This window comes from Schistocerca piceifrons, chromosome 1 (genome assembly GCF_021461385.2).
Source record: "Schistocerca piceifrons isolate TAMUIC-IGC-003096 chromosome 1, iqSchPice1.1, whole genome shotgun sequence".
Classification (NCBI taxonomy): Eukaryota; Metazoa; Arthropoda; class Insecta; order Orthoptera; family Acrididae; genus Schistocerca; species Schistocerca piceifrons.
In genome coordinates this window covers 155,400,788-155,422,378 of record NC_060138.1, presented here as the reverse complement: position 1 = coordinate 155,422,378, position 21,591 = coordinate 155,400,788, and the positions used below count along the sequence as shown (strand labels likewise).

The window sequence follows — 21,591 nt, the reverse complement described above, 5'->3', positions numbered from 1 at the left end:
GACCATAATACAGGTGAACTATTTGTTTTTAAATGAAGTGTAAGATGTTGCTGCAATAATTGGAGTTGGTGTAGAAAAGGAAAAAATTCTTTCAACTGTCTCTTTCCACTTTCTCGATAAAAACAGTTGCCAGTGTGCTGCAATATTGTGAACACCTCTTTTGTTTTTTTCTTGGACCTCAGTGTATGCTCTGAATCTTTTCAATCTGAAAAATCTGTGTAACTGCATTGATGCGTGTCAGATTGAAAAGCTGTTCCATTTTCTAATCTCCTAGTTAGCACTAAAGACTTTCAGAAGACTTTGTATGTCCAGCAGCATTCCACAAACATTTTAGGAGACTTTAAAGTTTGTTGATGTTAGTTGTTAGCAACCGCAAGGTCTTACTTGAATTGCTCATTTTTTTAACACTACAAACATTAACAAATTGCATATTTATATCAGTGAGACATCTATAGCTGATAGTACGAGCAACCTTGGTACAATGGAAGATGTTATATATTAAGAGTTTCTGTTAGCTGCATCTCACATTTGGTTACTTGCATAGAGTACTTTGCTTGTTACTATTGAGGGCGGCAGGAGTACTGGCAAGTGCAGAGTCAGTTAAATTGGACTGTGTCAGTAGTTCAGTTGCAAAGGCTGTGTTTTTATGTTGCATGTATTACACTGTAAATATTTACTAAACAGAAACTGGAGCAAGCAAAGGAAACCAACATCAGTTACAGAATTCTGTACGAGAAGCAGGAATTAAACAGAGTAAACACAAGTAATTTATCTGTGAAGAGATTTGTTTTTATTTGTGAAGAGATTTGTTCCATAAGATCTACTTACTTGAATAGTGATGCAGACAGAAATTGATTCAAATGCTGTCCGTATCTGCTTACTGCTAAATCTTGCGCTTCCTTTCTCTTTGTGGTCAGTGCAGTTCACAATGACAGCTGTTGTGTGTCCTATTAGTTTATTTGCTCGACTCAGGAGAGCCAGCCTACAGTGTTGCTGGATTGATTTATTTTTTGTTAATTATAAACTAAGTTGGCAATTATAAGTGGTCACACTTCTCAACAAGCTGCAAACTTGATGGGAGCATTATTTCATCAGCTATTCATTCAAACAAATTTACAATTCCTCATCTAAATCAGTGACCATCAGTAACATTCTTCAACAATTGGCAGGCCCATTAGTGCTGCGATGTTGTGACAAAGCTTATTAGAGTTTGTTTCCTTAGCTGCATGGCCAGGCCCACTTAGTGAGTATGCACTACTCACTGAGTGTGCATCTGCATGACGGTGCATGAGGAAACTGTCAGCCACGTACTTTTGCAATGAGTGTGAAGCGATTGATGGGGAATGAATGCTTGTCATGCAGTTTGGTCATGTAGGTGCAGTACTCTACTTGTTACCTCCTATAATCAGATCTGTAAATTGACTTTGGCTAAGTGTGTGTCTATTAGGCTGTGGGGAGGGTGCGTAATGGGACACTGCTTGCAGTGTGCATAGTGTTCAGTATCCTAAATTTGCCTATGGGGTGTACCAAATGGAGAGCACTTGAGGGAAGTGTGCTGGGTGGGCTTGTGATTAGGTTTGAAGATTTCAACATTCATGAGCTAGTGCTGGTAAATGTTATTAGCCCATTAGACCCATACTGAGCAGTGTTCACTGTCGTTTATTTTGACTTCAGCACTTCTATACAAATTGTTCAGTGACAGGCATTTTGATGATCTGTTCATGACTGATTTTTGATATAGATACACCTAGCAGATCAGGCAGTGCCCAAAAGTGATCTAACGAGATGGGGTCCCAGCAAGGTGAAACAGGAGCCAGTCATCCAACTGCTTGTTTTTGGACATAGAGACAGTGTTAATGAATTGGTGAATCACATCACCAATACACACAACTGTGCTGATGACGAATTAGTATCAAATCTTGAAGGTAGCTTAAAAGATAGTCTGTCCCTTGGTGGAGTGATGAGTGCCATTCTGCAACTGGGGACAGGCACGTAGTTGTATTGGGGTTCAGCTGCAGACTATTTCCAGAGTATCTAGAAACTTCCCAGGTGGAGGGCAAAATGCTGTTTCATAATTATGAAAAACAAAGAGATGTGATCGTAATATTTCATGAGCTAATGTTAATTCAGTTAACCATTCAATTAAAGGGGCATATGCATATGAGCAATCACGAAAAGGGAGAGGTAATTGATACACTATTAATGATGTGATCAACAGTAGGATTCTCTTGATTAACCAAGGATATGTTGTTCAGAGCACGGTGTAATAGTTCACTTGAGTCATTGCGACCATCAGTCAGGCTCTTGCTTTCACTTGCCTCTAAGTTATTATTGGGAAGGATCTTTGGGATTCCGCTTTTGCCAGTGAATGGGTTTACATCGGCTACCCCTTTTCCATGTGGAAACTGGCTTCAACTAAGTACATTTTTGGAATACCCTTCTTGAAACCTGGGAAAGACCTTTGCGTGCATACTCAACTACCACTATTTCTAGTTCTTTGAATCCAGGCAGTTCCTTAATAGCCCTCAGTGGGAGTTCAGTGTCATCACTAATAAACTGCCTCTGTTGCAGGCAGATTTGTAATTGGCTTTCCTGCACAGCATCATCTAATAGTGATTTCCTTTGATCTTGAGAAGCCTAAGACATTACTTGGAGGCACAATATCCTTGTCAGCTCCACAGATGGCACTTGCTGAATGACTTCCTGTCCTTGCTCTTCACACAGTGTTGCACACACATAATTGTTAAATCCTATCTGATCACTTTGTGCAAGAGAATGCTCTCTCAAGGTAGCTTTTTAAGTGTGATGTCTGCAGTAGCAGTAGACTCTATTACATCCACAGTAAAAACCCATGTTTAAGGTCTCAATTTCTCCTTCAGCCTTGCAGCAATGCATGGTTGCTGCAGTTGAGAGTTGGAAGATTAGAGAAATAGGCATTAACTACAGTTTGTAAATTGTCAGTGTATAAGGCTGTGATGTAGTGAGCGGCATCCTTTTAAATTTGGTAGGTTTGGTGAAGTTTCTGCATGTTGCATTTGATCAGAAGCCACATCTGAAAGACCTGAATACTGGGCCTCTCAAGGCAATTAATAATTTAAAGTGCATTGTGTGTAGTAAATGTGTATGAGACAGATCTTGCATACTCCAGTTTTGTTTGCTTACATACAGATTCATGGTTTATGGATCAAACAAACCATCATACCTGAAGGTACTATATGCAATTCACCATGTTCTGGCCACATGAGCTTTTAATATCAGTTCCATTCCTAGCCCCTGTTTCAAGGCTGGTAAATGTCACTTCAGATTGTGCAGAATTTCTGTGTGGTTTTGAATAAAATGCAAGCACAAGTTGCCCTTTAATTTTTATTTTAAAAACCATGACAGGTTCTAGCCCTCAAGACAATTATCCAGTGATATGTCAAATGTCTTGAGAAAACGTAGAAGACTCATTTTTTTGTTTTCTCGGGATGACCAACATATAACCACTGGATAATGGCATTGAGGGCCAAAACCAATTGTAGTTTTTAAAATAAAATTAAAGTGCAACTGGTAATGACATTTTATTCAAAATTCTATAGTTCTGGATTTGAATCAGCATGCTCCAAATGCTGGATAAGAGATTTCTTTGTGATGTGACAGGCATGCAGAATATACACTGTCCAGTCACATTAATGTGACCATCTGTCAAAAACCTGAATAACCACCTTTTGTGAGGGGAAGAGTGTCAATAATGTTGTGGAAGGTACCAACAGATAATGTGGAGCCATGCTGACTTTAGTGCCGTGGTCAGCTGTGCTAGCTTTCATAGTTGAGGATCCAGGGCACAAATACAAAAATATTCTCCAGACCATAACACTCCCTCTTCTGTCCTGCAAAAAAAAGCACTCTGTCTTCAGGCCACAAGTGGCCCATCAGGACTATCCGACCGCCGTGTCATCCTCATTTGAGGATGCGGATAGGAGGGGCGTGTGGTCAGCACACCGCTCTCTCGGTCGTTATGATGGTTTTCTTTGACCGGAGCCGCTACTATTCGGTCAAGTAGCTCCTCAATTGGCATCACGAGGCTGAGTGCACCCCGAAAAATAGTAACAGTGCATGGTGGCTGGATGGTCACCCATCCAAGTGCCGGCCACGCCCGACAGCGCTTAACTTCGGTGATCTCACGGGAACCGGTGTATCCACTGCGGCAACGCCATTGCCCTTCTGTCCCGGAGCCTTCCAACAATTGTTGCAGGGTGTTCAGGCATTTCACATGCCAACGACCATCTGCCCAATGGAGCATAAAATGTGGATCATCAGAAAAGGCCACTTGTTGCTAGTTAGTGGACGTACAGTTGTGGTATTTGCATGTAAATTCCACCCTTCATCACCAGTGAACAGTCAGCATGGGTACATGAATCGAGTGCTGCTGCAGAGGTCCATATGCAGCAATGTTTGCTGAACGGTCATTAAGAAGACACTGTTGGTAGCCCCCTGGTTTATCTGCACAGACAGTTGCTCAACAGTTGCATGTATCACTCCATTTCTGCTTTACAACAACTACTACACTGTTTTCTGTGTCCCCTCTCCCACTTCATGTATCCAACACTGCTAGTTCTGCCGCCAGCCATCAGTGAATGGTTGTTGCATGGTGACACTGAACATAATGTATTTACCTGAGTAACTCCTGATTATAAGATGACCTGTTTTTCTCAAGATGCTTCTTAAAATTTATTTTTAACATATTCTGACTAATCAGAATTATAGACTGTTTTACTAGCAAAGTATCTCACTAAAAAGGTGCCATTATATATGTTCTAAATTAATGCCATTTATTGTCGGTCTATATTTTGGTAAAACAAGGAGAAATAAAATAAATGAAAAGAAATGGTTTACATGAACTCACTGACTGTTTTGTTTTCTACATTTTTCACTTACTAACCCTGTCGTCTGTGGTATCACTATTTTTAATCATTACCATCCTAACAGCATAGCTGTGAAATTTGGAGCTTGTTTGTCACAAATATTTGGCTGTTTCTTTCAAATATGTTGTGATTTCTGAGGTTGTGGTTACCATGAGACCTGAGAACACAGTTGTTTTTATCCGATTGCATATTGGATTTTGCTTCTGTGCTGACATGAGGATGTCTCTTGCTTCCAAACTTATCATCTGCCCACTGCTCTCACATTGCCTGCATAGAACCAGCAGCCTTTTGTTCCTGTCATACGTCATGGTGAGCATCGATAACACTGCAGCACAAAACACCTAAGTACACCACTGGCACCTATCTAGACTTTTACCATCTCTCTAGACTTATCATTTTTTGCAGAAATGAAATATGTTGTTGAGAATTTGTCTAATTTCAAATTTGGTTCAATGCTGACTACAAATGGATTCAGGCAAATCACAGTTTAAAAGTGGTAGATGTTCCTAAAAAGTCAAAGTACATGATATAGATTCCCGTGGTTGGCAACATGATGTAATGTGCTAGTTTTCTGTCAAACTGGAATCACTGTTCCACCTCCAATCCCTCCATACTGCTGTGTTTGAGCAGGCGTGAGACATGGGCCAGTATCTCCTAGGGTGCAAGTCATATGTAGCAACAGCAACTAATACGCAAATAAAAGAACTTAATCACTACTCAGTCCAATTTTCAAACTTCGCTCATCCCGCAATCTACTGACACCTATTTGTACTATCTCTATGACAGGCCTTGCCACTCTAATTTGTTCTTGTGTCAACAATGACAGTCAGTTTAATATGATTTATTTTGTTTGTTAAACATTTCATTCTGTGTTGGTTTTCCTTTTTGTTTTTTCATGTCACCGCCGTGTTGTAAAGTTGATTAAAATCTGATAATGTTTTTACCTGGTATTCTAATACGTGACCAGCAACCGAATTTCTCATTTGCAACCCACTTAGTAAATCATTACAGTCTCTGATAATCAAATGAGTTATTGATCTGGGTTCAGAATGTAGTAATGTTTTTGAAAGACAACATTTTCATTTTTGAGTATTATCTTTACTTAAAAAGCAGCAGTAATGTTTGTACACAGAATCCATACATGTATGAGAACATATACTGCAGAACTGTTTCAAATAAAATGAGAGTTTGTAAAATGAAGGAATTTAGTGCTATTTTCTTTTGTGTTTCACAGAATAGTGCAATTTTAAATGAGCAATAGACTGTTGTACCAGCTAGTTCATAGTTTCTCGCATATCCCTTGCACTAGCGCCATGCAGGTCAAATGTCGCATGATTTTTCAAGCTATGCCAACATTGTATTGAGTGCTTTGGTGTATCGGGAAGTCTTGAGCCTGTTCGAATGTGAGTAGCATTTGCCCAGTCCTGCCCTTCTGGATTCTTCAAAATTAAACTTGCATATGCCCTCAGTAGCCAAATTTTCATCCATACGCGTAAAATTATCCGTCTTACTCTGTTAAACAACATAAAAATGTTAACCTCGGCAACAGTAATTTAATTTGTGAATGTAAGATGACTATGTATGTTCTGAAAGACAAATTTGGGAAAAAACCTTGTCTTATAATTGGGTAAATATGGTAGTCGGTGGTCACATTAAAGTGATCGCACCATGTACTTTGTACATAAAATGTTTTCATACCTTACCATTGCTTGCCCAGTGCTTTCTTCTTCTTCTTCTTCTTCTTCTTCTTCTTCTTCTTCTTCTCCCACTTTTTCTCCTTCTGTGCTCAATCTGTAGATTGGAAAGCAGCAATTCTCCACCTCCAATTTTCCCTATCTTCTTCAGGTATCTTCATTTCAGAGTATGTTAACAATTTCAAATCTTTTTTTTTTTTCTGCTTGATGTACTGAAGTCTTGGTCTTCCTCTTCCTCTTGCATTCTACTCGAGCATTTTTTTGTCTATTCATTTCACAATGGATGGGCAATATCTGCATGAGGTGTCTTAACTCATTGGGCTCTCTTTCCCTTGATAGTTTTTCAGAAAAATCTTTCCTGTGTTATTAAAGACTTCTTCATTGATCATTATTTCTCTGTGTCTCCAAATCATATAGGGCAATACTACAAACATAAGTTCTTACATACTGTTTCCTGATGTATAAACTAAAATTTCATGATGGAGTAGCTTCCTCATCTCTGTATTGAATGCTGTTTTAGCCTGTACAATTCTACATTTAATCACCCGCCATGATCTATGATTCTCTGTTATTGTACTACCCAGGTACTTAAATCTGGTGGCTTGTTTTTGATTCTCTTCATGCAAATGTGTGTTTGCTGCTGTTGAAACTGTACTGCATTTAAGATTTTTCTTCTTTTTTTTATTTTCATATTGAAAATACTTTGTTCAATGTCTTCTATGATCTTTTGGAGACTATATTCAGATTTGGTTTCTTTGACTTTTTAGCAAAGTAGTGGTTAAGACTACTTTGCTAAAGACCCAAAGAAACTGGTACATCTGCCTAATATCATGTAGGACCCCTACCTCCCCTCCCTCGACCACGCAGAAGTGCTGCAGCATGATGTGGCATACACTCGATTAATGTCTGAAGTAGTGCTGGAGGGAATTGACACCATGAATCCTGCAGGGCTGTCCATAAATCCGTAAGAGTACAAGGGGATGTGGAGATCTCTTCCAAACAGCATTTTGCAAGGCATCTCAGATAAGCTCAATAGTGTTCATGTCTGGGGAGTTTGGTGGCCAGCGGAAGTGTTTAAACTCAGAAGAATGTTCCTGGAGCCACTCTATTGTAGTTCTGGACATTTCGGGTGTCACATTGTCCTGGTGGATTGCCCAAGTCCATCGGAATGCACATTGAACATGAATGGGTGCAGGTAATCAGAAGGGATGCTTTCACATGTATCACCTATTGGAGCCATATCTAGATGTATCAGGGGTCGCATATTACTCCAACAGCATTTGCCCCACACCATTACAGATCTTCCACCAGTTTGAACAGTCCCCTGGTGACATGCAGGATCCATGGATTCATGAGGTTGTCTCTATACTTCTACACGTCCATCCACTCAATACAATTTGAAATGAGACTCATCCAATCAGGCAACATGTTTCCAGTCATCAACTGTCCAATGTCGGTGCTGACGGTCCCGGGTGAGGCTTAAAGCTTTGTGTCATGCAGTCATCAAGGGTACACGAGTGAGCCTTTGGCTCCAAAAGCCCATATTGATGATGTTTTGTTGAATGGTTCGCACGCTGACACTTGTTGATGGCCCAGCATCGAAATCTGCAGCAATTTGCAGAAGGATCACACTTCTGTCATGTTGAACGACCGACTCTCTTCAGTCATTGTTGGTCCTGTTCTTGCAGGATCTTTCTCCAGCCACAGCAATGTTGGAGATTTGATGTTTTACCAGATTCCTGATAGTCACAGTAAACTTGTGAAATGGTCTTATGGGAAGATCCCCAGTTCATTGTTACCTCGAAGATGCTGTGTCCCATCACTCATGTGCCGACTATAACACCATGTTGAAACTCACTTAAATCTTGGTAACCTGCTATTGTAGCAGCAGTAACCAATATAATAACTGCACCAGACACTTGTTGTATTATATAGGCATTGCCGACTGCAGTGCCATATTCTGCCTGTTTACATATCCGTGTATTTGAATATGCATGCCTAAATGAGTTTCTTTGGCACTTCAGTGTATATAATCTAAAAATCTAAGCATTTTCATGTTTTTTCCCACATACAGTTATTATTTCACTGTATGTACTTTTATTTTCTTCCGTGTATAAGTTGAAGAGTAATGGGGAAAGGTAGCATCCCTGCTGAACACCTTTATTTGCTCTTCCAGATTTTGCGTCACAGCATTTTATTTTGACAACCGCTCTCTGATTCCTGTAAAGCTGCTGGATTGTTTTCCTGTCTTGATGATCCAGTTTACTGCACATTAAAATTTGCATCATTGTAGACCAGTTTACATTGTCAAATGCCTTATGTACATCTATGTATACTATCCACTAGCCACCAAGCGGTGTGTGGCAGGGGGCACTATTCACACCAAAGTCATATTTCTCCCCCTCTGTTCCACTCGCGGGTTCATGAGGAAAAAATTACTGACTGAATGCCTCAGTACAAACTCTAATTTCCCTTATCTTTGAATGGTAATCATTGCACGATTTGAAAGTTGGTGGTAATAATATATGCTCTGCACTCTCGGCGAAGATTGGATTTTGGAATTTAGTGAGCAGCCCCTTCCATTTAGTGTGTCGTCTATCTGCAACTGTGTCCCACTTCAAACTTTCTAAATGGCTGAATGTACCAGTCGCGAATGTTGCCACTCTTCTTTGGACCATCTCAATCTCTTGAATCAGACTCAACTGGGAAGGGTCCCATACAGACGAACAATACTCCAAGACTGGATGAACTAAAGTATTGTAAGCAATTTCCTTTGTTGAAGGACTGCATCACTTCAGGATTCTACCAATAAATCACAATCTAGTGTTTGCATTACCCGTTACTTGTGTCATCTGATCGCTCCATTTGAGATCATTTCGAATAGTTACACCCAGATACTTGACAGAGGTTACTGCTTCCAAAGACTGGGCACTTATTTTGTACTCGTACATTAATGGGGATTTTCTCTTTGTTATACGCATAGGTTACATTTACTAATATTGAGAGATAACTGCCAGTCATTACACCAGGCATTTATTTTCTGCAAATCCTCATTGATTTGTTCACAACTTTTGTGTGATACTACTTTCCTCTAGACAACAGCATCATCGGCAAACAGTCTAATGCTGCTGTCAATACCATCAACCAGATCGTTTATGTAAATCGTAAAAAGAATCGGACCTATTATGCTGCTCTGGGGCACACTTGAAGTTAAGTTTTGTTTCTGTTGAAGTCTCCCCATTCATGACAACATACTGCTCTGTCTGTTAGAAAACTTTCTGTCCAACCGCATATGTTATCAGATAGACCGTAAGCACGCACTTTTTGGAGCAAGCGACAGTGCAAAACCGAGTCGAACACCTTTCAAAAGTTAAGGAATATGGCATCAACCTGGGAGCCAGTATCTAGAGCGTGTTGTATATCATGCACAAATAGGGCCAGCTGTCTCTCGCATGACTGCTGTTTCCTAAAACCATGCTGATTTCTGCAGATGAGCTTCTCAGAGCCTAGAAAGGTCATTATATCTGAACACAAAATATGTTCCATGATTGTACAACAAATCGATGTCAGTGAAATTGGCTGATAATTATGTGCATTTGATTTTCTACTCTTTTTGTAGATTGCTATAACCGGGCCTTCTTCTAGTTCCATGGAACTTTCCACTGTTCCAATGATCTCTGATAGATGATGGATAAGAATGGGGCTATATTTGTATCACTGTCACACTTTTCTGTATCACTATCTTTCCAGCAATAATATGGAAAGGATAAATGTTAATCACCACATAGAGGAGGCACTGAGTAAAAGACAGGCACAGTGAAAAGGAGTGCTAAAATGTATAAGCTCTCGGACAGAGTCCACCTTCCAAAGTGGAAAACATGCACATTTACTTAACCACACCTCACATACACATGACTATTGTCTCTGTGTGCTGCGGTATGACTGTGAGTACTGTATTTGGGGGGGGGGGGGGGGGGGGGGTAGGGTGTAAGAATGAGGTATGATGTGATGATGTGGAGGAAAATGCTGTGCTGCCTGCGTGTGTATGTGTGTGTGCAGATAGGGACCTGTATAGGACTGCTATGTGCAGCATGTGTGTTTGGGGGGCAGGGGGGGGGGGGGATTTAGAGGAGGAGAAAAGTCTAGTAGGTGCATTTGTAGGACAAAAAGTTTGTGTAGTGCTGGAGTGGGAGTAGGGAAAGGATAAATCGGTGGATAACAGGGTCCAGCAAAGGTTGAGGCCGAGGTGCTACAAGAATGAAGAATATGTTGTAGGGAGAGTCCCCACCTGTGGAATCCAGAAAAGCTGCTGTTGGCAGGAAGAGTCCAGATGGTGCAAACTGTGAAGCAGTCATGTACATCATATTAGGCGGCATGTTCAGGAACTAAGTGATCCAGTTGTCTCTTGGCCACAATTTGGCAGTGGCCATTTGGGTGGATAGACAGCTTGTTATTTCTCATGCCCACGTAGAAGGCAGCACGGTGTTGTAGCTTAGTTGGTTGATGATATGTCTGCTTTCACAAGTGGTTCTTCTGTGATGGGGTAGGATCTAGGTATATTGCAGAACTATGAGCCATGAGGCAAGGAGTTTGGAGGAGTGGATTAGGGATGTACAAGGATATTGCATAGGTTTGGTGAATGGTAAAATACCACTGTGGGAGGGGTTGGGAGGTTACTCCTCATTTCGAGCAGAATGAGAGATGGTTGAAACCCTATCAGAGATTGTGATCTATTTGCTTCTGTCGTTAGTGATGCTGAGTCACTGGAGAAGTGCTGCTTTTTGACTGGATGTATGTGGGAGGTGGCAGGTGACTGGAGGGACAAGGCAGAGGAAATCTGGTTTTGGCCAAGGTTGGGAAGGTAATTTTGGTCTGTGAATCCTTTAGTGAGACCCTTGGCGTATTTGTAAAGTATCTGCTCATCATTACAGGCACGGCAAGCATGGTGACAAAGCTGTTTTGAAGAGACTTCTTGGTATTTAATTGGCAGCAGCTGTCAGAGTGGAGGTATTATTGGTGGTTGGTAGTTTAGATGTGGACGAAGGTACTGATGTCACCATTCTTGAGGAGGAGGAGGAGGAGATTAGTGTTTAACATAACACTGACAATGAGAACACTAGAGATGGAGCACAAGCTCGGATTAGGGAAGGATGGGGAAGGAAATTGGCCTTGGCCTCTGAAAGGAACCATCCCAGCATTTGCCTCACATGACTTACCCTTCTTGAGGTTGAGGTCAACATTGATAAATGTGGCTTGTGTTGAGGAGGATCAGGTGGAGTGAATGGGGGAGAGGGTATTGAGGTTCTGCCGTAATGTGGATGGGGTGTCCTCAGTCTTGGTCCAGATCACATAGATCTGATTCTGATGAGGGGTTAGGGGTTCTTGTTGGTTAGAAAGGATTCTTGTAGATGGCCCATGAATAGGTTGGGATAGGATAGTTGCGTACAGCTATCCATTGCTGTACAAAGTATTAGTTTGTAGGTGATGCCTTCATAGGAGAATGCCTAAACACAAACTTCAGCAAGATTTTGATAAAGTTTGTTTGATATTTTGTCACTTATGACCTTTGTCAATATATTGGGGTCATGGGGTACCAAACTTAGTGTACAATAGTCTATACACTTGTCATTTGTAGTTTCTTAGATACTGGTAAAAAAGGAAAAAAAAGCTTTGGAAATCCTTTTTCATAAACCTCATTGACAAAAACTTTTCGTTTTGTGATCTAGTGGCTTGAGAATGTGTGTGTGTGTGTGTGTGTGTGTGTGTGTGTGTGAACATGAGTACTTTTACTAGAAAAAGATCAAGAGCTCAAAAGCTAATGCCAAGACTGTTCCCTGTTATGTGTTTCTGTCATCCACATGTGTCTGATATAGGTAAGTGGTTGCCTTTCCCTTATTGTACATATCATAGAGTTCTCATTGTTTAGTTTTGTTGCATCAGAACTTAGTCTAAATTTTTTTTTTTTTTTTCCCTTATTTTATTTAGTTGCGGGTGAACTTTCCTGCAGACTAGGGTACAGTCACAGCAAACATCAGCTCCAGGATACATTTTACATTTTTTATTTCATTTCAGTACCTCTTTCTGACACTAATGTAATCAGTTTGGGATCTGCCTGTACCCCTGATGCAACCTATGTGTATCTCCTCTCCTCCTCCTGTTGGAATAGTTTGTTGACGGATGACATCTTCTTTTCTTGGCAAACCAGCTGTTGTCATTTGTTGTTAGTTTTCCCTAGCATGAAATTCCCAGTAATATTTTTGTGTGTTCTCTCAAACTACTGCATTCCAGTAACCAATAATAACAGCATTCTCCTTTCCTATAATTATTTTAGATTTGACAATTTGGTAAAAAAGTTCAATAAATAATTTTAGGTATTAATATATTTAACAGAACTAGTCATTTCTGTTTTGTTATTTGTTTACAGTGCATAACCTTTACAGTTTATAATAGTATCTGATATGCGGAATATGTGGTTTTCACACACTTCTGCACAAGGGCTCATGCCAATAACTGTCCCAGCGTTATTGTTGGGTGCAGTTTTACAAACAGAAGATGATTGCACCAAACAGTAACACTGAGATGGCTATTGGCATGGGATCTTGTACATACATATGTTAAAACCACACATTTTGACTATCTGATAATGAATAGTTACTCAACTGAAATCTGCACAAGAGAAAGAGAAAATGACTGTGCCATAATTGTTCTAATACCTAAGATTGAATTATATGATCACATAGCTGTCTCTAAGTTCACAATGAATAAAAGTATTTATTGGAATAATATTTTTAGATATGCTTTATAATATTTTAGACTGCCACAGTAATTTACTATCTTGTAGACTGGTGGGATGAAACTGGAAAACTTCATGGATCACTCAGTAGTTTTCAATGGTCATGCCGTCATGCTAGGCCTGCCAGATACCTTGCAGTATAAAACACTGAGTTAATTGGAACATATAAAAAGTGAGGTACGACCAAAGAAAGAAGTTTCACTGACTTCTTTCATGAAAATGGTTGAGAATATATTGTAGATACTTCTCCTCGTCCAAAGACAGAGGAAGGAGGTTACATTCTGCTGTTCACTGGGACACATAGGAATCAGGGGAAATAAACAAGCTGATCTTGCAGCCAAGTAAACCTCTAGGGTTTAAAACAGTTAAAAATTCCCTCGTGTGCCACAATATCAATGTTGAGCCAGACCTGTGCCAGTGGGAAGAAGAGTTACTGGAGGTGTGGAACATCAAGCTGCTGATGTTGAAATCACCATTCCAATCATGGAATTCATCCTCCTTGTTGTAGTAACAGGATAAAGCTATACTCGCCACTTAGGATTTATTCCACTCATCAGGTACTAGAGCTGGTCAATATGTTCTGTTGAGCAGCAAGTTCCAAGTAACACATTCCCTACGGTTATCTTGTGCACTATTGTTGGAATCATCCAGCAATCAGCAGGAACATATTGAGAGGGCAGTGATTTGACTGTAGTGTAGTTAGTGGATCCAGTTAACTGGTGAGTAAGTCAGAGCTTCCAACTAGTTTACTCCCTGTAGTTACTTGCACTGCTACCATAGGAGACACTATGTCTTCTAATATACTTGACATGTTGTACAGAGTACAAGGTACATTGAAATGTGTGTGTGTGTGGGGGGGGGGGGGGAGGGGTTGTTAAATTACTTTATATAAAAAATATTATTATATTTATAATCAAAAAATAAATATCTGTTAGTCATATCAGAACAGAGATTGGATGTACAATAAATTCTTGAAAGAGCAGAGGACCAAAACCAAGCTATTTATAGCTTTTCCACAATCATTTCAATCATTTAAAACAATGACACAATGATTGTAATAGTGATGAAGGGGTAAAAAATAAGGAAGTCTTGAAATGCAGGAAGAAAAGCATGTATATGATAATTTCTGAAGATAATTGTAGACAGATGTATCAGAAACTTCTAACAGGAAAAGGTGGCACCTATACTGATAAGCCAGCCACATTTTTCTGCTGTACCATTTTAGATCCCCTTCGATTGAGAATTGATGAATAACGAGATATTTGTTTTTGTGTGTATTTAGGAAAGTGCTATATAGTAGCGCTAGTAGAAATTTGTAATGTTTTGCCACGTTATAACCACAATTGTCTCTTATGCTTTTGGAATAAGTTCTAAAGATCTCTCTGCCATGTTTCTTCTTTCCTAGATCATGTAAATGAGGGAAGCAGATGGTTCCTTTGAAAAGACCAAGGCTGATTTCCTGCCCATCCTTGTCAAATCCAGACTTGTGCTCTCTCGGTAATTTCCTTGTTGTTGACGAGATGTTAAACTCTAATCTTCATTGCAAGTTTTTTCACTTTGTTACTTATTTTCACAGAATGGGTGGAAAGAAATCGTTATATAATGTGATTTTTCACTGATCTTGTAGTTGTAGTTTAGTACTTTTGGAGCTTACTCATCTAGAGTACCAAATAACTTGTGACATAAACAAACAGGAGAAAACTCTTTGACTCTTTTGTCGGGAAAAAGATAGTATGAACACAAAGTTAAGAACATGCTAATAAATTCCCTTCATGGATAGTAATTCTAATTTTCACGAGAGATGTAATCTGTTAACAAGATAGGGAGGTGCCCTGACTCACTCTCTGTAATATCCAATACAGCGGAAGATGACCACTCTTCATCTATATTCCATTGTGGTCATCATTGCTGAATGGTTTACCTAGCAGAATTGTCAGTTATCGTTGGTGTGTGCTTGTGTTTGCAAAGCTATAAATGTTTTAGTGAGAACTGACTGAAAACATTTGGCTCTCATTTGAAAGTATTACATCATGATTATAAAATTTCTCTATTACAGTCTATAAGGAAAAATTTCTCTGTTACAGTCAATAAGGGAAATCTTATTACTGGGCCACAGACAAGCATTTGCCTGGATCGATGAATGGCATGGAATGACTTTGGAAGATGTACGTGCATATGAAGGACGCATGCAAAAGGAGACAAATACAAAGGTAACTGGTGGGAACACAGAACCTCCTTCCAGTCCAAGACCGTCTACTGCAGGGGCGCCTGTAGATGCACTTACAAACATCACAGACACACCTGCTGCTCTGCCTGATACTGACACATCAAGTGTCACACCAGCTGATAGCGTTCCTGACACTCCAAAAACTCCTAGGTCTTGGTTCTCTTGGTCATAAGATGTTGTCATCTTGCGTATCTCTAATGTTTGAGCCTTTGTTGCCAACAGTATCTGATCTGCAATCAGTGTTGACTTTCAGTTGTTATATTTTGATGTACTATTGATAAGTTATTTATGGTCGTGGCTTTCTGTGCTCTGACAGAGTGATAAGATCTCCTTCCTGCTTATCATGACAAGTACAAAGCATTGTCTGCAGCAATATTTAATGTTACCTGTTGCATTTGTGCAATTAAAAATGTAAATTAATGTTAGCTATCAGAAATATTATTTATAAAACAGTTCCTTTTACATTTTGACAAAAGGGTGATAATATTAAGTTAATAGTAAAGTTTTTCTTTCACATCTGTCATGTACTTGTGGAGAGCTGTTTCATCTTTACATGCTTGTCTTTAACATGTTAATTCAGTTTAACTACTTGACAGTTTGTAAACTGTCTTCTTCAAACTTGATCGGCAAGTGAACATACCACAAGAATGCGCATGAAAAGTCTTCGAATTGCATCTGATGTTACTGATTATTGTCAACTGCAGATTCATTCCTGGCATAATCAATTAGCATATAATTGAAAGTAAGCTTTACCTGTTTTGCACTGGTCTTGTCATCCTTGTATAAAACATTTGACTTCTTTGTAAGATAGAAGATAGTCTTCTGTTATTTTAATTTTGTACTATTGTTCCACACAGTATCTATGACTTATTAAAATACCTCTTTAATGAGAAGAAGAGAGTATTAATGCACAAAATTGTATTGTGATTATTGGAAAAATTTTAGTGAATGTTTTTTTGACAGCTATTCATATATTCTTGTAAATTTTATATTTTCTTCAAGAAATGCAATTTTTTTCCAAATGTGAAATGCAGAGCTTTCTTAATAGTTTTAGCAGTTGGCATATATAACTGCACTATACGTATTAGCCATCATTAATGTGATATGTATTGAAAATCCTTAAATGTGTGTGTATGTTTGTTCCTAAAATTTAGGCTGTCCTAAAAAAATACAGTAGAGAGAGATTTCCTGTGTAGAAGATTGTTTTAATTTTTTTTTTAATTTTTTTATTTGGAATGATTTTCTGTGTAATTAGTACTTGATGTGGCAGTGCCATTACAGAGTTTATGTAACTTTACTATATTGCCACATAATCAACTCTCACCATGTGGATGATAGAAAAAAATTATATCGAAATAGTTTATACATGTTTCTTTGCAGTTTGATATAGATACTCTACTTAATTCGCTAACATCCAGGTATAACGTAGTTAAAATTCTATGTAAAATCTGTTTGCTTGTAAACATTGAAAAAATGTTTGCCATTTGTATCCTTACATCAAAATGAGATGATAAATTTAGTTTTTATGACCCAATACCTTATAGCATTGAATGTTTCCATCTGATAAACTGAAATGAAAATGGGACATGAACATAGTATTTAATGTACAATGTTATTGTTCATATTTTAAATTTAATTGGAACAATTAGAGTTCAATCACTTGTAACTACAGTAAAGAGCTGTTTGTCATTAGAGCTCTTGTTGTCCAACTGTACAAAAAGTGGTGAATTTGTGCTACTTATGAAAACAGGTTACAACAACCAGGCCACATCAGTAATTATTCATTTGGAAAAAAAGTAGTCCATCAACATGACGGGAGACTAGACATTTAGGCACAATGAGAGGTTTGTACAAACCCTGCTATGTATGTCCTATGGTTATCCAGAGAGTAAGTTTCCTTAGCACCATAAAGACATAGAATACATTTACTTGGAGACTTTAATTGGAACAAATATAGTGGTCAGTATATTTACTGCCTGGTACTGAGACTTTTGTGTTGGTGTGTGCTGCACCTGGGTTTGAAATTAATATTCAGTACACGTCATCAGTGGAAAAATGTTGGCTGAATGATTTAGGTATGAGAAAAGATGCAAATAGTTGTAAAAAATATCAGTACTATGGAACAGAAGGGGAAACACATATCTGCCGGACATATAGTGCTCTTAAAGGTAGGTGGATGAGAAATATTGTGGATTATCACATCACCTCAATTAAGCATCTCATACATCTTATTCTGAACTTTCTATTCTAATATCCAGGATTAGTGTATGTGTGGGAAATGGTTGCTTATTCCACAGTCATAAAGCAGTATTTCTCCATTGTGAGCTGATGCATCTGATTTACATTGTTGTTATTTATGAGGAACAACCACCTTAAGTTCGTGTAATCATAGGAAGTTTGATCACCTTGGACATATTTTATCCATAAATATTGTAATATATGTGCTTGCTCATCATGTACAGTCCATAAACTAGATGACTCTGATGTGGATTAATGTTCAGTACTATTTTGTGTCCTTTGAATGATTGAAGTACAGATTTGTGGAGATATCCACATCATGCTTGTACATTTCTGTTTTGGAATGTGCGTTCTGCTGTTCTTTGACAGCCGTGAGACACTTACTTCCTATGAATTTTTATTAGTCAAATATTTTGGTTTATCTGAAATGATAAGTTAAATTTTTTAATGTGGCTGCATGAGTCTGCAGTCAGGGAACAATCATATCTTAATTGTAATGTGGATTTTTTTTTTTCATTTGGATGTTAGAAAATTAACTCAAAATGATAAAGTCAAGAGAGCCTGTGAGAACCTATCTTACAACAAGCAACTCTATAAAAGAATCTCCCTCTCTAAATGCAAACTGCAAAAGTTCTAGAGTACGTCCATAGACCAAACTGATATATCATTTATTTATTTGTATGTGTGTGTTGTGGGGGGGGGGGGGGGGGGGGGTAATAAACTTTCTTTTCCATTTCACAAGGCACAATTTTTTGGCAATAAAGGTTTGCTTCCTGGTTACATTCTAGATTTCAAAGTTGTGCAGTTAATTTGTTTATTTAAATTATGACTCAGTTTTGTGAAAGATTGTCTATGGTATGTTAGTTTATTCCACTTCAAGCACAATCAAAACTGTGAGAAAAACACTGGTGTTCATTAAAGAACTGAGACGTATTTAAGTATGGTATTAATTGTGTGCTTCCTTGCAAAGTGTTTGCTCGTTAATGTGCTCCTCCCACCCCACACTGTGTGTGTGTGTGTGTGTGTGTGTGTGTGTGTGTGTGTGTGTGTGTGTTGCCCATTGCTATTTAACTATATCTGAGGACCCAGGAAGAAACTTTTATTTTATGCTGATTTTAGTGTTAGTCATTATACAGTAAAACCCTGATTTTATGTTGCTAACAGGTCAGAAAGAAAGCAGATGCTGTAAAGAAGTAAAAGGGAGAGCTAGATAATTACATGAAGAAAGAGATGGGAAAAAATCACTAGGGACCAAACAACTTAAACCCGAATTACAAGAAATTAGAGTTGTGAGATCTGGATTTTACAGTATTTTCAAGTGTAATTTGACCTCTGTAGTTCATTCCAGATTTCGCTCTTTCAAAGAGGAGCTGTGACTGCATTTAATGTAAGCATTTTTTAATGTAGCATGTTCGTATTTGTTGAAACACTAGTCATGCTACTCCTGATGTTTGATTTCTCCAGAAGAGCTTCATGCTGAGTATTGGTGTGTTTGTACCTTATAGGGCTTTATCATCAATATTGTCTCAGGGTGTTAAAATTACTGTATTTCTGCTCAGACTCTATATTATGTGAGAAGTTGCAATCCAAGAAGCAACAGCTTGAAGATTACTTTGCACAATTATATTATTTTTTTATTTTTATTTACAATAACAGTGTGCCAGATGTTATTCCCTGGTGTACTTGACCGTTATTTGTCTATGGTTATTTCCTTACACTTGCAATATACTGACTCAGTAATAGCCTCATACCTGGATTTTTTTCTCCCATTCTTTAGTGTTACTGAAACAAGCCTCATTAGTGTGCAAAATATTGTCTGTTTTACGCTGTCTTGAGTCTGCATTATATGACTTTGTAAAAAGAAAAAAATGAAGACTTGTTGTCACCTCTTGTATGTATTTATGTATAGTAAAAATGTCTGTACACAAGTTACGTATTGTGTTGTTGGATAAATATCTGTAGAATAAAACCCAGATTTTGCACTGCAACATTTTGTTTTCATTTTTGGTTATTGACCATTTCTGGCTGTAGCATGCAAATAAAGAAAAATTAAGAAAAGGAAAGTAGAGCAATGTGACAGGCTGACAGGACATGTGACCATCAGTTGCTCAAATACAAGCAGTAATGTTTTTCATTAGCAATTCTTAGAAATTATGGTTTTGTTTGCTCTATGATCGGAATTCAAAATATCTGACTTGAATTATTGCATTTAAATCAAAACTGAATTTAGAATCTGCAGAACATGTTGTACATTAAATAATCGTTAAAACTTTTGTGTATAGTACTGCTTTGCTGTGTTGTTACAGATGGCAGTCATTCATTCATTTGCATGTTGGAAGGAAGGAAAACCTAAAAATTGCTTCCAGAAAATATCCATAATGCTTCAGTATTTGTCTATATGAATAAGTTTGTAAAGTTTTGAAATAGCTGACAAGAGAATTCCAATTGTCTGGTAATATTGAAGGGAAAGTAGTTGCTTACGTTGTAGAGAATATGAGAAGTTTGAAGACTGCACTGACACTGTCTGGAATGACTTCTTGGTTACATAGTGTTCCACTTCTGAAGTTGGATACACAAACCTTCTTCTTCGGACAACCATTTTTCTGATATTTCTTGCAAACTAAAGAGGAAATGGTCAATTTATTTTGATTATTGCATATACTGTGTATACTATTAGTACACTGATCCAGTGTTGAAGTGATGCTGACAGATAAAGATTTTATTATTTTCCATTCCAGTTTACCTACAGGCAATTATGTTTGTTACAACAGAGCATATCCTCTTTTAAAATTGTTTATTTTCATATCTTGCTGTCAATTTCTGTAAATAGGTTTTACATCACCATAAGTTAGTGTTAGGGATTTTGTCTCTGACTAAGCGACTCGAGTATTCTAAGGAAGGATGTTTTATAGGGAACTTGACACCATGCTAAGATTTGCTTGCTTCAATGGAAATACTTGCAGTTATTACATTTAGCTAAGGTATTTAGCCTCTTCTACAAAATAACCAATGCTTTGGGAACATGTATAACTGAGCATTGCAATAATGCTATTCAGTTAGGTTTTACTGTATTTGCCACTATAGGTTCTCCATTCAGAATGACAAAGCACTTGGTTCAGTCAACACAACCACTCTGTCTTAAGATGAGTCAATATGAGTTGGTGTTATGCAGGCTGTTGCAGAAATTTGAAAATGTCACATGGATATATACGGAGATCGTTGCCCATGTTCATGAGCTGAACCCTCTCAGCAAACGTAAACACCCATGTTACTGTCATTGGCCTAATGAAACCTGCTAATTAGGTTTTTTGTGGTGTAATGGAGGTTTTGGTGAGTTTGAAGTCAGTGGTTGTGTGTTCCACTAACCCCCAGTTCAGAAGACAGTATTTGTTGTGAACTGAAGCACATATGAAATTTATTCATTAGAAGTGGTTCTCAATATGGCATTTCTCTTACTGAGGGGGAGATGAATTAAAAAGGTAGTCAGGCAGATAGAAGGAGGTGTGTGTGTGTGTGTGTGTGTGTGTGTGTGCGCGCTTTGTATGAGCCTTTGGCCACTTGCAAACAAAATTTACAAATATTAATACAATTACATTAGTGTATGATTAGACATGATAGCAGAAATTGGCATAATTGATTGAAACTATGTTTCAGATGTTTGTTTAATAAGTAATATGAAAAAACGTACAACAAAAATTTCCCTAAATATAATTTTCTAGAAGTGGTACTTCACCT

The 21,591-nt window shown here is 38.2% G+C and overlaps 1 protein-coding gene across 4 annotated transcripts in view; it reads left to right on the top strand.

The window, feature by feature from the left end:
- LOC124795240 (cytoplasmic phosphatidylinositol transfer protein 1) overlaps positions 1 to 21,390 on the top strand; it is an 84,915-nt gene extending 63,525 nt beyond the window's left edge. For 3 of the 4 annotated variants that reach the window (XM_047259186.1, XM_047259194.1, XM_047259172.1), the window contains one exon: positions 15,476 to 18,938. In XM_047259186.1, coding sequence (XP_047115142.1) covers positions 15,476 to 15,790 — 315 coding nt within the window. In that variant the 3' untranslated portion in view covers positions 15,791 to 18,938. Of the gene's footprint in view, positions 1 to 15,475; positions 18,939 to 21,357 lie in introns of those variants that run through there. The other variant, XR_007016665.1, reaches the window with a different exon arrangement.
- The last annotated feature ends 201 nt before the right edge of the window (positions 21,391 to 21,591 follow it).